This window comes from Apium graveolens, chromosome 2 (assembly GCF_009905375.1).
Source record: "Apium graveolens cultivar Ventura chromosome 2, ASM990537v1, whole genome shotgun sequence".
Lineage (NCBI taxonomy): Eukaryota > Viridiplantae > Streptophyta > Magnoliopsida > Apiales > Apiaceae > Apium > Apium graveolens.
The window spans coordinates 61,603,671-61,620,126 of NC_133648.1; the positions used below are offsets into that span (position 1 = coordinate 61,603,671).

A 16,456-nucleotide genomic window follows, 5' to 3' on the forward strand; every position below is an offset into this window, starting at 1 on the left:
CGTAAATCAGCCGGAAAATTAACCAGAAAAACCCGCCGCCGCCTGGGTTTATTTTTCCGGCGAGGTTCGAACTATGCAATCCAGAGATCGTCAGTTAACAAGTTACACATGAATCAATTTGTTTTTCCACGATCTACTCGATGATGTAATCAATTTCAGCTTTCAATCCCAAACAAAGAAACGCCTAAATCTAATTAAGAACATTCAAGCTACTAAAAACCCTAGTTCATCAATTCGAGAATCAAACACAAAATTAAACACGTTATTGAACTCCAAATCGGTCATATAATATACCAAAATCATCAGGATGAAAAGCTCTACAACATGCAATCATCAAATCAGCCAACCAATCATCCGAACAAAAATTCCTATTTTAAATCATTAGTAATTCGAATTAAAAATAGTTTATAGGGAATTAGCACTTGATTCTGCAGTGGTTTTGATGGAAGATTCTGAACGTACAAATCAACAGCTTCGTTTTGAGTATAAGCACGCCAAAATCCGATATCGATAACGCCTCCGAATTTGTGTTTGATTACAAAGAACAATTTATAATTATAGTATTTTCTCTATAAAACTCTGTAAATACTGTTTGCAAATGATTTTTGGTACGAAATAAAATACGGTAGAGGCTATTTATAATTACGGAAAATTAGTATCCCGTTGGATCATTCCGGATATAAAACGATACGTTTATTTGTAAAAACTGATCCAAACGGTACTGGTTTTCGGGATAATTATCCAAATCAATACAATTTTTACTGCGGTCTTGGTCTCAGCGCCTGGTTACACGTATTATGAGGTGATAATTGTGATACTTTAATGAAAAGCTCCCGTTTATCGAAAATACGAGTTTTATCGATTCACCAAAACAAATAATGTATCGAAAATGTTGCGCCGGGACCCGCGCAGGACAAACCGTACGCCGGATCGAAAAAGTTAAAACATGGAAAATGCTCGGAATATTGCAATTAGGTTAGGAAGGAGTTCTCGGAAGAGTTTCGGGTTATAAAAACGTAACAACGGAGGACTTCGGTTGGTTCCCGATTTTATAAAATAGTTTTTAAATACTCAAAAAAAGATTTTGTAATACCGATATAATTCCTGTAAAATCATAAATTATCATAAAAATAAATAGGAAAATATGACAATTATCTATATTTTATCTTGGACTTATAAAAATTAAAATATTCAATTGATATTATTTTTAAATATCCAAACACATATAACACTTAACAAATAATCCACAGAATAAATACTAAACATACATAATAATTATTTATTAATAAAATAATTACACGATATATCCCGGATATTACAATGTGTCTATGTCTGGTTTGTGTTTTGTCTAAATATAAGTTATGTTAGCTGGAATGGTTCGCAGCAAGAACATTGATGATTCTATAATGGAAGCCGAATATATTGATACTTTTGAAACAACCAAGGAGACTGTTTAGGCATGTTCTTAGGCGATATCACCTTATTAATGAGATTAATGATCAAGGAGATATAAATGTAAAGTGCATAGTAATGATAGTATTGCAGACCCACTGACTAAGGCTTTGTCGCAGCAGAAGCACGATGGTCATACTAGTTCCATGAGTATTAGATACATGGATGATAGGCTATAGTGCAAGTGGGAGATTGTTGGTGTTTGTGACCTAGAGACAACACTATGATGTTTTAGTTTAAGACATTAGGATTTTTAATTTTTATGTTCTATCGATTATTCCCTATATATATTATTAATTCTTAATTTATTGCAATATAAATGTTAGGTTAATGAATGTCCTTGGAATATGATATGCAATTCTATATCTCTAAGTACGTGACTTAGAAATGAGATTATGAGAATAGTATCAATATTCCTAAAGGTCCCTCGTCGAGTATTATTATTAATGGACAATAATAATGCATTAAGACTAGTGTGTTTGTTGACTGATGATCATATCTCATTGATCTAGGTATGATGATACTAAAGTCAAAAACACAAGCATATGTATATGTACATGGTATTGAACAGACCTAATATGAGATTCTACATGTCTGTTGTGTCATAAGTAATTTCACAGTAATGATGATGTAATGTTCCTTAGACCTGAAGTCATTATATTTCTATACGAGAATTAATATACATTAATTCCATTAAAAGTTATCCTTGACCGGGTAATGATAAAAGTGGATATTGGATATATTATGAATCGTATGAGAAAAATGAATGATCTAGTTGGGATTTAAACCTCCTATTTTATGAGTGATATTATTGGCCTCTTGTGTGAGATAGACTATGAAATGTGTGGCCACGCTTAAATGTTGATTTGATATGATAGTCTACTCACTGATCAAGGAAACTTGGATTGAACTATGATGAGGATGACACATTATATGCCTCTATTTAATCTATAATATTTAGTTAAAGGGATTATATTATATTGTATATTATTCACGAAAGTTTTAATCGATCACCGATTCAATTATTATTACTTAGGTAGCAATGATGTATTACTAGATGTCGCTCAATGTTTACGATTTTATAATATTGATATTTGAATTTACTAATATTAATTATGAAATTCATTTGTTAAATAATTAAGTGTGACTTAATTATTATACAAATATGAATTTCAAATTAAAAATAACTCCTAATTAGTTAAGAGTTATAATTCTTATTATACTCTCTATATAATATCTCTTGTGTGTCTGATTTTGTATGCAAGACTTTTACTAAAACCCTAGCCACCAAGGGAGAAAATGGAGAGAGCAAGAAGAAACGAGTTTGTGCTAGTACACATTCAATCCTTGTGTTCAAGCATTCATGTGGATACCGATAGAGCGTAGATCACGAGAGCGGGATGCGTGGTAATTGAACAAGCTTTGGATCTCCATTAGTCAACAAATTTGTAAAGGTTCTTAAGGTAAACAATCTGATCTACGAATTAAATATCTATTTTTCGCATGGATCCTGCGGTGGGTTTTGAAAATTCTGATTTTTCACATTTTTAATTACCGTTTCCGTTATGTTTATGTGCTCGAAACCCTTCATAAATACTGATAGTAAGAATGTTAACATAAAATCTAATTTGAAGTCTTTCAGTTGCATATGTTAACAAACTTAAAAAAGCCAAAGGATCCAAGAAAGTCCGGGTCCTTAAAAACACTAACTGATTTAAATACTAATTGTAGGGTAACATGAGAAACTCTCTAGTCTTGGACAGTGGATGCTCACGACACATGACTGGTTATAAATCCCTGCTATCAGAGTTTAAGGAGAAAGCTGACCCAATTGTTTCTTATGGAGATGACAACTTGGGAAAAATCTTGGGATATGATAAAATCTAAATTGGGAATGTCATCATTGAAGATAGAGCTCTGGTTGCAGGACTCAGACATAATTTGATCAGTGTGAGTCAAATCTATGACAGAGGTTACCATGTGAACTTTCATGAGAAACATTGTGAAATTGTCAGTTAGTCTGATGGCAAGATTGCAATGACTAGTGTAAGACATGGAAACTTTTATGAAACCAGGGTGTCCATAAATACTGATGAATCAGAAGTTTGTCTACTTAGTAGAGCATTTGTGGAAGACAGTTGAAACTGGCATTAAAGACTTTCTCATCTCAATTTCAATAACATCAATGAACTTGTGAGGAAAGATCTTGTGAGAGGATTTCCCAATGCAGTATTTACTCCTGATGGCTTATGTGACTCATACCAGAAATCCAAGCAAAGGAAAACATCTTTTAAGAGTAAAACTGAATCCTCTATTCTTGAACCATATCATCTACTTCATATTGATCTATTTGGTCCAGTCAATGTTATGTCTATTGCCAAGAAGAGGTATGTACTTGTCATTGTTGATGAATATACAAGATACACATGGGTGTACTTTCTGCACACCAATGATGAATCTCTATCCATTCTTCTTGATCATGTGAGAGAACTGGAAAAGGATCAACATACAAAGTGAAGATCATTAGAAGTGATAATGGAACTATATTCAAGAACAGTTCTATGGAAGAGTTCTATAAATGTAAGGGGATAAAACAAGAATTTTATGCTCCTGAAACTCCACAAAAAAATGTAGTTGTTGAAAGAAAGAATAGAACTCTCATAGAAGCTGCAAGAACCATGCTAGAAAAAGCAAGATATACTACCTACTTCTGGGTTGAGGCTGTGCAAACTGCTTGCTTCACACAAAATGCAACACTGGTCAATAGGCATGGTAAAACACCATTTGAGATGGTGAGGGAAAGAAGCCAAATTTGAAGTACTTTCACATTTTTGGATGAAAATGTTTTGTTCTAAAAACTCATCCTGAACAGCTTACCAAATTTGATCTAAAAGCTGATTAAGGCATTTTTGTGGGATATTCATTGTCTACAATATCCTTCAGAGTTTACAATCTGAGAACAAGGACAGTAATGGAATCTATACATGTATTTTTTGATGACAAGAAGATTACATGTCTAGAAGATGCAGATGATCATGATGAGTTGAGATTTAAAAATAAAGTACCATATGCTTAATAGTTAAATCCTGATACACTGACAAGTCCTGATACAGTGAATCCTGATATCACTTCAAACTCTGATGATCCACATGACAGTGTAAATTTTGGAAATACCGAAGCACATGTTGAGGGGGAGCAACATGATTCAAATACAGAGTCTTCTATAAGTGATTCAACTCAAGGAATATCAAAAATAATTCATCAGATACTAATTCCTCAAATACTGATGAGTACTGATAGCACGAAAAATACTGATCCAGGGGGAGCATCAGGAAATGATTATGGTACAAGTTAAAGAAATAATAGAGAGTTCATGGATCAATGGGGAGGTTTATCTTCAAGGAGTTAACTTCCATCTTCAAGAAAATGGTCTAAGTCACACACGCCTGACTTAATCATTGGAAATCCTGATAGTGGTGTAAGAACTAGAAAAGCCACTTAAAATGAATGTCTCTACCATTATTTTCTATCTCAAATTAAACCAAAGAAATTGGAATAAGCTCTTCAAGATTTTGACTGGATCACAACAATGCAAGAGGAGCTTAATGAATTTGAAAGGAACAAAATATGGACTCTTGTGTCAAAATCAAAAAACAAATCAGAGTGTGGTATCTTTTCTATGTATTAGAAGAACATATACAATATATGAAGGAACAATTGGTGTCACAGAAATGATTGAAGAAAGGTTTAATACTAATCTCATGAAAAATATGTTGGGTGTTTTTGTCTAACAAAATACCTAAATAAATATATTTTATTTTTTAAAAAAAATCTGACACAATGGAACATAACACATCCAATCCTTTTCCTAACCACAGTGTTCATTTTTCTTTCCTTAAATTATAACAGAAGTCACCTCAGGTGTCTCCCAAAAGACACCTATTGTAAAAAAAAAGAATTGGCTAAGAGGACTACAAATCTTGATGTAGCAAAGTCAAAAGTTGAAGCAACTCAAGTTCATCATTCTTCTGAACCTTCAGAATCTGTTAGGAGGAAACTTGTGCTTGCTAGATTAGAATCATATTTAGATGAGGACAATGCTACCTTATCTTCTAAATTTCCAAACCTTTCATCTGATTCTTCTCCAAGACTAGTTGTTCTACCAACTGAGGAGGGCACAACTACTGATGTTGTTCAAAGTGCCAGAAATTCTGATGCTGGTACAAGCTCAAGGCCAAAGAAAAGGAAGATGGTCAAAGTTTACTATAGTCAGAACTTGCTCAATATCAAACAGGAAATTGTTGAGGATACACATGGGGCATTTACATCAAATTCTGATTTTTAATCATATCCTGATGCACCTGTGAATTTATATGATTCTCCATTAAAGCAGCAAAGCAAGAGAGCAAGAGAGATCTCTCATGAAGAAACTATCAAGAGGCTACAAGGGAAAGGTCTTTTCCCTGGATCAAGCACACAAAAACCTGTATTTCAAAGGGATATAACAGCTACAACTCCTGATCCAATCCCATAAGAACCTGCACCTCAAAGTGGTGCAACAGATATTGAAGAAAAGGAGCCTCTGAATGAAAAGTCCATTCAACAATGGCATGATGAAGAAACTGTCAGAATTCATGCAGAAGTCTCTCAGATCAAGGATTTCAATAGGCAATTTGATCCTGAAAGATTCAGTCAGACAACTGCTTTTCAAAAAGAGCCTACTCAGGAGTTCAACACTGTAATTATGGAGGAGAGTACACAAGAACCTGGGTGTTAAAGTCATCCAGCAACTCCTGATTTTCTAGCCACACAAGAACCATTGCATCAAATTTGTAATGAAGGCTTCACTCCTGCTGCAGTGATACTGGTAATAGATGTTGAAGGCATAGTGCATCCATCACCACCATATGTTGATATCTTATCAGTACCTCCACTGAATATCTGCAAATAAGCTGAATCTTCAGATTCACAAGGTATAAATACTAATTTCACTTTATCAGCATTTTGTCTTAGCAGCATTTATTATGCATGTTATAAATCATGTTGGTATGATTATATCTAGACCTTATTTAAGGACTACCTCTAGTTGTATGACAACAAACCACCTTTCTTTAGCCACCTTTTATTTCTATAGGACTGAATATTTATCTGAGCCTTTTCTGTGAGTTGTGTGAAAAGATTTAGAGAAAAACAGAATTAAAGAGAGGCATGATCCTTCCTGGCAAAAGAAGAGGTAGATGAGAGTCGGGATTTAGTAATCCTTGTGAGAAAACTCTAACTATTGAAAGTTATACGTTGTGTAATGTGAGGAGTAGTGAGACTACTTTAAAAGAACATAGAGATTAAGTGTTACTTGTTATATTTTGCAGGTGCACATAGTACAAAAGAAACAGCTGTTGAACAACAGTCTGTTGACCCTCGGATAAACTCTGATGTATCAAGTGCTGATAATCTCCTTGCAGGTCTAAATACTTATACTTTCCTGCAGTCCATTCACTCTACTATTCCATCACCTAAAATTCTCATGTTGTTGCTGAAGATGTAGTAGCATAACAGTCCATTCATAAAGATCTATTCACTGCATGATCACCACATCACTCAACATGTACTGAGGTTCTGGAAGTAAATCTTGAAGTTCCAGTTCATTTGTCTATAATTCTTAAAGATATGGAGTTAAATGTTGATGGTATAGAAGTTTCCGAAGTAGCTGGATCACATACAACCCCAATTTCTGATTCTATCTTAAAATGCTGAAGCATGAGATGAAGTTCAGCAGATAGTTTAAAATCCAATTGTTAATGAAGGAACTGTCCATGAGACAGAATCTAATGATGGTGAAGAAGCTGATACTTTCATTGTTGTTATAGATCCCGAGGATGATCTATTCTTCCCTAAAGATATGCTTAAACATGTGAGGCAATAAAAGCTCAAGGAGTTAGATGCTAAGAAGAAACATGATTTCTTTGATGATATCCGGAACAAGAAATGGAAGCATTTTAACTATCATATTTCATAGACTTATGTTGTTGATCATGTGGATACAGTTGAGAAGACCATTCAGAATCCTGATATGCTTAATCATCTGAAAGCATCTACTCTTCTGGTCAGATCTTTGCATACTGCTCAGGAAGCCACCACTTCTCAAATCAATCAAATCAAAGAATCTTTCTTGACTACAAAGATGACTACTCATCAGGAGATATAGAAACAGCTTGGACCAATTTTTGACATATAGACTAAGATTGGAGCCAATTAGGCTCGATTGGAAGCTAAACAAGAGCAAATGTCTGTACAACTTGATGAGTTTCAAAATTCAATGGAGCTGATTCTTTCTCTACTACTCGGTGATGATAGCAAAAAAGGGGAGAAGATTGCTAAATCTAAATGCAAACAACTGACTTTGAAAGGAGCTGCTGACATAAATCCTAATAGTGGAGATAAGGGAGGAAGGAAGGAGAATGTGAAAAGGAGAGGTGAAGATCTAGTTGGAACTAGTGGTTCATCAAAAGTCACTGGAACTCAATCTAGACAAGGTGGAGGAAGTAGAAAAAGTGAAAGAATAATTCAACAATCAAAGGAATTAACTGTGACTACAACAACTCAACAAACTCTGAAAGTCACAACTGCTGATGATGACCAAGGCATTCTGGAGATAGAAGCTGGTGCAGAAGCAAGTCAGTATATTCAAACTCTGAAAGTAAAATGAAGGAAGACAACTTTGTTCTACAAGGACCCAAGGATTCAAGCATTTGATTCTGAGGTGAGTAGAAGAATCATTGAGAAAGAAAATCATGGGGTTGATCTTAAACAACTAAGAGATGGAGGAAGAATTCAAGAGTTCTATGAAGACAACAAATACTGATGTTATTATCTATCAAAATCCTTATAAAGATGATCCTTCCAACAGACCAACCAAAGGGGTAGTAATGAGGGAGGTAGTTCAAGCATATGCTAAAAGATCTATGATGTCTCAAGAAATCTTAAATGCTGACAGGAGTCATAAGGGGAAAGAGAAGATATGAGAGATGTCTAAGCCAAAAAAGTATAAAGCCCAAGTTGTTGCTAAGAGGAAGTCAGTATCTAATGTAACTAAATCTCAAATAATGATAGATCCAGTCTATACAGTAACTCAAGCTTTTGATATTGAAGAAAGAGTTGAATAAGAAGAAGTCAGTCAAGCTCAACAAAGAAGGAAGATTTATGGAGCTGACTGGGCTGAAAAACTGAAGTTAACCTCTGACATTGCTCAAGTTAATTAAGAAGTAGAAGTTGTTGTTCAACCAATCACAACCTCTGATACTACTCAAGTTGTTGATTCTTCAACCCCAATTCAAGCCGAGTTATCAAATCCTGATTCTGAAGACATAAACTCTGATAAGTCAGAACTTACTTTTGAAGAAAAAGGGAAGTTACTATGGGGAAGCAAGGAACCTACACTAGAAGAGATTCTTCTGAAATATTAAAGAAGATTTACATTGGAAGTTATCATTCTAGAAAACCTGGAATCACAAGTGGTCTGGGAAGGTTAAATGTTGATCCATCTATAGGTGATGCTTTGATTCTAAGAAAGTATGCAAATCTGACAGAAATTGGAGATAATGTGATACTTGAAGACTTACAGAAGATCATATCAGTACAAATTATTATTGATCTTGTTGGAGAGAAAATGATTTATTTTCTGGAGTCTGGGAGAAGATTAAGGTTGACTCAAGAACAGTTGAGAGACAAATCATGGCAGGAATTAGAACTTGTTGCTATAATTCTCAAGGTAACCAATCATGTAACTGCCAGATGGTCTGCATTTATAAAGGACCTGATACAGTTGAAGCAGGGAGGAATGCCTTACAAATGAAACTACATTCCAAAGTACATTGATCAAACTGAATATGTTGTTGATATGCCTGTTGGAGGAGCTAAGATAGAACTGAGTCTAGGAAGGGAAGTCATAATTTTTAATCCTGATGGAAAGAAGATTGGATTTCTGGAACTGGATGATCTATTTATTAAAAATTTAAAAATACATGATCTCAGGTCAGCCATCTACCAGAATGATGAATCAACAGATGAGCTGAAATAACACAAACAGAGGATGCAATGGTACTCGGATGTAATGGAAGAAAATCTGCTTAGGAAGTTTCTTGAAGAAGCTCCAGACTGTGTTAGAGTTCAGAATGAATAATAAAGTCTGATAATCACTGTATGTAAGATTGTATATGTTTATTTGATTTCTGCATTTAGATAGTTTTGACATCATCAATTAGAACTTTTACATATTTACATAATACACAAGTTGGGGGAGATTGTTAGATATATTTGATGATATCAGGAGATAAACTATCAGGAGTTATTATCATGATTTACTAAAGGTGATGTCATCAGTACTTGTCTATCAATACTTGATTATCAGCAGTTGATGTCATCAGGATTTAGTCACTTCACTAGATATTCGAGAAGAAAAAGGATTGCAGAATTCAAGGCGGCGAAGAACTTTATTCAGAAGCAATCATACATGGATATGTATTAGGTTTCCTTATTGTAATAGAATTAGATTCCTTATTGATTGTGTAATTGTGCACTATATAAGCACAAATTATGTTTACTCTTTAAGTGCAGTGTTAACGAATTGTCATATTTTTCAAGATAACGTAGCAGCTCTCAAGGATAATTGTTCATCCTTTGAGAGAGTACTTGTGTAACAGTTTTTATCAGATTAATATAAAAACTGTTGATTCTGTTAAAGTTTTATCGAATTGTTTGTATAAACTGTATTCACCCCCTTCTACAGTTGATTACGGACCTAACAAGGTCTTTAATTAGTTTGTACTTTCTGGACTCATTAGTTAACAAAAACCTTTTTTCAAGTTGTTTCCAGATTTTATATGCAATATTAATGAAAAGAACAGATGATTTAATATTTTCAAAAATATTGTTATGGATTTAAGAAATTACCATATTGTTGCAAGTGTCCCATTGCATAGCCTCCACTACTTCTGTTGAGTTTCTTGTCACTGACCCATCAACAAACCCCAAATTTCTCTTTGCAGACAACTGGATTTCAAAAGACATTTTTCATGATCTTTAGTCCCCGACACCTTGTAACTTTGGTACAACAATAGACCGTGGCCCATCTGAACGGTGCAAAAACAACGGGTTTTGTAGATATGTAAACGATAGTCTATTAGTAGCCATTTACTTTTCCAAAAACTCAACCACCGCTACCTAGTAAAACACTCTTTAAACAAGACCTTTAAATCTCACGTTTTAAACATTCTTTACTATTGTAGTTATGAATGCTAGCGCTGATACCATGTAAACAGATATCGAAATAGCAAATGATAACTATTTAGTAAAACACTCATGAGAGCATGAAACTGTTTCTTATTTAGCCATGTCAACAATGATCATGATAACGATCAATACACTACAGCTAATATCCTTATAGTCTGGATACAAGACAATAATCCTAACAAGTTCTGCAAAATACTACTATGCCCCTGGTGTAAGACAATATAGAGGCTCCCTACATTATTAATGCTTAACCCCTAGTACAAATCCCAATCAGACCATACTACTCACCGCAAGACAAAGACATTGGTGTCAATACATAAAATAAATTGTGGTTGTTTATTTGAAAATAAAAATATGGAGGGAAAGGATCAATGCTCATTCCTTAATTTCATTATCAATCCATCAAGATAATCATCGTCAAAGATAATGAAGGGGTAATTGGGTTGACTAAGGCTTTAACTGAGAGGTTACAGGTATCTCCAAATCCATGAGCTAGGGAAAACAAGTTACTTCTTCGTACTGCTATTCAGCCTCTGAGACGTTCACCGGACTACTGTCTTTTGTTTTGTTAGTTGACCTCCATATTCCAGAAATTAGTTGACCGTTAGTCTTAAACTCACCAAAAACCTTCCAAAATTGTCAGAGTAAGAAGTGTGAGTACCAAACATTCTGCATTTTATGCTTCATACCAATATATATAGGTACAAAGATAAGAGTAGAGCTAAAAATCACCAATAAGACATACCAATATGTTGCTGCAATTTTACATTTGTAACAAAATTATTGTGAGTAATAAATCTTTACAACTTTCAAAGCCTTCTATTTGCAGATGTGTTTAATTTTCCTACGCATACAATAGAAATTACAAACATGAACTTGTTATAAACCTTATTTTCTTCAATGCAAGAAAAAACAAACGGAAACCAAATAATTGCAATTTAGTCATCAAGTCCTCATCTTGGTCTGAACAAGTCCATCAGTACCAGCCATCATAGCATACTTATCCTTCCTAGTTAAACTTGTGCATTCAAATCCTAATGAGCCAGCCATCACCCTTTGAATATAATTTGCAACTTCGATTGATGATTTTCCAGACTTCACTGTCAGCTCAGATGGCAATTGATTCAAGAATGTGATTTCGTATGTTGGCCTCGGATTCATGAAAGCAAAATAAGGGTCCAAAAACTTGTACCCCCTAGTCGTGGTTCCATAGAACACACTTTGCTTTGTATTAATCGCCACCGGAACAATTCTGTCAGTTAGCTCTGCAAATAATGCACTAAACCTCAGTAAAAATGGTTCACGACAAGTTGTACCTTCAGGACATATGACTAAATCACCTTCCTCGAGTAACTTTTTTATGTTTGACGCATCTTTTTCACGCTCTCTTGATAATGCAACAGCTTTAATAGGAGAAATCAACTCGGACAGTTTACTTATACTATACGTGACACAGCTAATTTTTCTTCCTAGTGCCACCGCTGTAATAACAGGGTCCACTACAGTCCGGTGGTTACAAACAAAGAGGACTCCACTTTGGCCATTTCGAGGTGGTGGAGGAGGATTGCCTTTAACGACTAGATTGATTCCGAGAATTTTATAGTTGTATCGGACTATTTTTTCAGGTAACCAGATGTTGATATAAACTCTAAAAATGGACAAAATTATGCCGAATGGCATCCATAAGAAGGTCAACAATGCCACAAATGGTGTAGGCCTTTGAACTAAACGACCCTCATGGAAGATCACTGGACTTAGAAGCTTGTTTCTTGGTAGCGGCTCACATCGGGTCCTTGGAACCATGAAACCTTCCTGCAGTTACAAATATAATTTTATGATAGCAGCCTGGAATTGAATTGTGAAAATGTAGATTAGAGAGAAAAATCAGTTACTAGTGTTTTCATACAAATCTCATGTGGTCAATACTAAATATACATTCACAATCCAAGACTCTGATTGAATGAACAAGTGGTTGAACATGAAACCTGCATGTTGGACTTATAATACTTTTACAAGATTAAATGGCCGTAACTGCAGTAATTTAATTTTAATTAGAAAATGAAATACTATTCAGGTTAGCATCTGGAAAAAGAACAGAGAGAAATAACAAATAGACCCAGCACATCCTGGTGTAGCGATATCTTACTCGCTCTCTTTACGTTTACGGGAAGTCAAGGGTTCAAATTTTGTTAATGTTAAGTAACCAGTCCGTCTACCTTATATAAGAAAACTGCCAGTTTGGCTAATGGCAACGGATTTTGACTTATAAGTGAGTAAATAAACTTAGATAAGAATGAATGTACCTTGCAAATAGCCATGAAATCATGGTCAGTTTCACGATCGCCGAGGCCTAAATCTGGAACATTAGTGCCAAATTCTTTGAGAATAGCAGCCTTTTTATGTTCACCAACAAAAACACCTGGTTTCTTAACAAATCCAGTAGCTCTTCCAGATTTAGAAACTTGCAACTCTGTTCCAAGGACCTTATCAGCCCCTAGAAAATTCTTCACAAATGGCTCCACCATAATTCTTGGATTAGCAGTCACAATATATCTCTTTCCAAATGAATTAAAAACTTTCCAACTATCCGGATGAACATCTTCAGCATAAAACTTAGGCAACACTGAACGTGACACCAGCTCAATGTCTTGAATTTTCAAGCCCGAAAGAGATATGAAAATAAAAATATTTATCGCGATGCATTCTGAGATAAATAAATATGTCGCGTAAACAAATGGCACCGATAATAAAAGCAAAATTGCACGAAAAATGCTTCCTGCTTCTAGTGCAACAAGCATGTAATAAGGAAAAGCACTTCTCGATACCAGAAGTGTGCCATCGAGATCAGCTGCAACAGTTTGATTTGATCTGCCAGCTGTGTTACATTTCGTGATAGGATGGAAATGGCGGTGAGCAGCCATGAGAGAAGAGAACAAGGCTTAATGGTGAAAGCTATGCTTGAGGGTTGGTTTAGTTGTATGAGGTGTGTTGTTCTGTTGTGGACTGAATTGGATCAACAGGCTTTTATATAGAGAAGAGAAATTTTGTGTGTTTTGTTATTATTATTTTTTGTTTGATAACATGCATGGAAATTATATGAAGTAATAAAAATGGTAGTCTTCAATACATTGAATTAATTAGCCTACTTTGTTATAAGTACATTTATGCTGAAATGTTATGGCAGTTGAGGGTGGGAAAATGAGGGGTTTCAGTAGTTGAGATTCCTTAACCAATTTTAATTTTTTTGGGGACTACATCTACGATCGATATTTTAAGATATATATCTAATAAATAGCCCCCTTTCTGCACCAAATAAAATTAATAAATAGCCTACTTTTCGATTCTCACCAAAGATAAGATTTATCCAAAAACTAGCTTAAGAAGGGTTCCATTGTGCACTGATAGATATTAATTTATTTTTTTTTTTTGTTGCCTGTCATGCCCCAAAATATCTCATTTCTAATTTTAATAATCATAAGTATAACATATCATTTTAAAATTGCGACTCTAAATATTTTTGTGTTATATTTTTTTTTGTCCGCTGTAACACCTAAAATACGTGTATGCCGATCTAACCCCTAATACGAAATTTACGCAATTTTGTATAATATATCAGAATTGATAGTATGTGTGGTATTGTTTAATATCAAGGCACATGAAATAATGTATTAAGATTTTTTTTAGAAAAATATACGTGGCAAATGATTTGACGTGTTTGAAGTGTAGGCCAGGATCATTCATCTTGAAAGTGGGACATTTTGTTGATTATCTCGTATAATTTTTTTACAAAAATTTAGATTTTTTAAAAATATTTGAAAAACTTTTTATCAAGTAGATCGTGATGTAAATTCCGCATATGTACATTCAATGTATTAATTTTGAGTGTGATAGGGTTAATATTGTGGTAAAAGTTGTATCTGTTATTCTCTTACTTAGCATTTTCATTCGTTTGTAAAATATAAATGTACATATGTGTAATTATTGAGAAAAAAGAGAAGCATATTGACTTATTTATAGTTACGACTATACTTTTGTTAAAAAGAATCGAGAATCACCGACAACAACAAAGATAAGAAATTCGGCTTTCAATTCAATGCTAACCTTGACTAACTAGCTTAGCTTCTTGTTCAGTTGGTCATAAGATTTCCTTTAACCTACTTTGAAATTACTACTACATTTTTCCATATCGTGAACTACAATTTACACATATAGCCGCTTGCTTGTAAAGCACAATCAACATTACAATATGCATAAAAAAGGAGTACAGACACATTAAGGTCGTTAAAATTAATGGAGAACCAAGTTATGAGTTTTGTAGTAGTTGTGGTTATGAACTTGTGCTACATCTCTTTCTTAGCACACTCGATCAGGAAAAAATTGCCCTGAATAAATATATTCACATGCATGAAAAAGAAGCTGCTAGCTAGCTTACCCCCATCAATTTTCTAATCATCTTCTGAACTACTTTTTATTTTGTGGATCTTTTTTAAGTTAAAGCTTTTGATTTGTGGCTCTATTTTTAGTTCAGCTTGAGGATACAATAGAGGAAACATTTATAATAGTTGTTGAGCTGAAAGTTTACGGACGTCAAGAAGTTGGACGTGGGTCGTTGATTATTATTACTGCATTTTTTAACTTAAAAAAATAAAATTAATCAAAATAATACTTGTAATATAATTATATACCAATTCAAATTTCAAAAAGGTTGCAAATTGATACAATACAAATTATTATAGTTTAATTTTTCCAAATTTCAAAAAACTTTGTCAGCTTCAAAACTTCAAATTAGAATATATTTTTTCCCAAATTAAAATATAGAATCAATATCCACCTTACATATGTTTAATCAAGTATCCTTGTGTATTTAATTGTCTAGCCGCTGAGTCTTGTGAAACCCCCTCGAATCCCTGGTGTTTTACAAAAATCGAGTCTAAGTTCTAATTCCAAATGTACAAGAACTTAAAGTCTACTGAATCAAGGGTTAGGTCCAGAAATGTTTTAAACAATAAATATTTTTAAGCCGTTGGATGATTGATCCAACAGTTAAGATAAAAAACAATATGGACATGAACCGTAAATAATGTCAATGGTCCGATGTAATTACCAAAATTCTCTCACACACGGACCGCGGACAATGTAAGCGGTTGGTCATTGTTTTTTTACGGTTAATAGCAAACTATAAAAGCAAACTCTGTATTCAAAAAAAAACACAAAACACATAACAAAAACACATAATACATAATTGGGGGATTGAAAAAGGGGCACACACGACAAACACAAAACAAGGCTCGGTTAGCAAATTGAATCGATCCCTTCTTCCTATTTACGGGTATGTAATTGATCTCTTCTTTATCAATTTAAAACCTTTTTTCTTGTTAATGTGATTTTATTTAAGCAAATTCTTGATTATTTTCTTGATTAAACGGTATTTGTTCGATTAACTCTCTCTTAATTTAATAATATGTGTTGTTAGGAGCAATTGATGATATCAAGTAGAAACTATCAGAAGTTCACATCAGAACTTATGTATCAACGGATAATGATGATGTAAACGGATGATGATGATGTCAACGGATAATGATATCGACGGATGATGATGTCAACGGATGATGTAATCAGTATTTGTCACATCAGTTGATCTTCGATAAGGAAAAGGAAACAGGAACTGAAGGCGGTGAAGGACTTCATCTCAGAAGCATTGTATAGGTTTTCTTGT

The 16,456-nt window shown here is 34.1% G+C and overlaps 1 protein-coding gene across 1 annotated transcript; it reads right to left on the reverse strand.

Annotated features, from left to right (window-relative positions):
* Nucleotides 1-11,460: 11,460 nt before the first annotated feature.
* On the reverse strand, nt 11,461-13,785 carry LOC141707462 (glycerol-3-phosphate 2-O-acyltransferase 6-like). The gene is made up of 2 exons (XM_074510636.1): nt 13,044-13,785; nt 11,461-12,552 (listed from the first exon to the last, which is right to left on the reverse strand). Exons 1-2 carry the CDS (start codon nt 13,659-13,661, stop codon nt 11,686-11,688), a joined length of 1,485 nt encoding a protein of 494 aa, XP_074366737.1. The 5' UTR covers nt 13,662-13,785; the 3' UTR covers nt 11,461-11,685.
* Between the last annotated feature and the right edge of the window lie 2,671 nt (nt 13,786-16,456).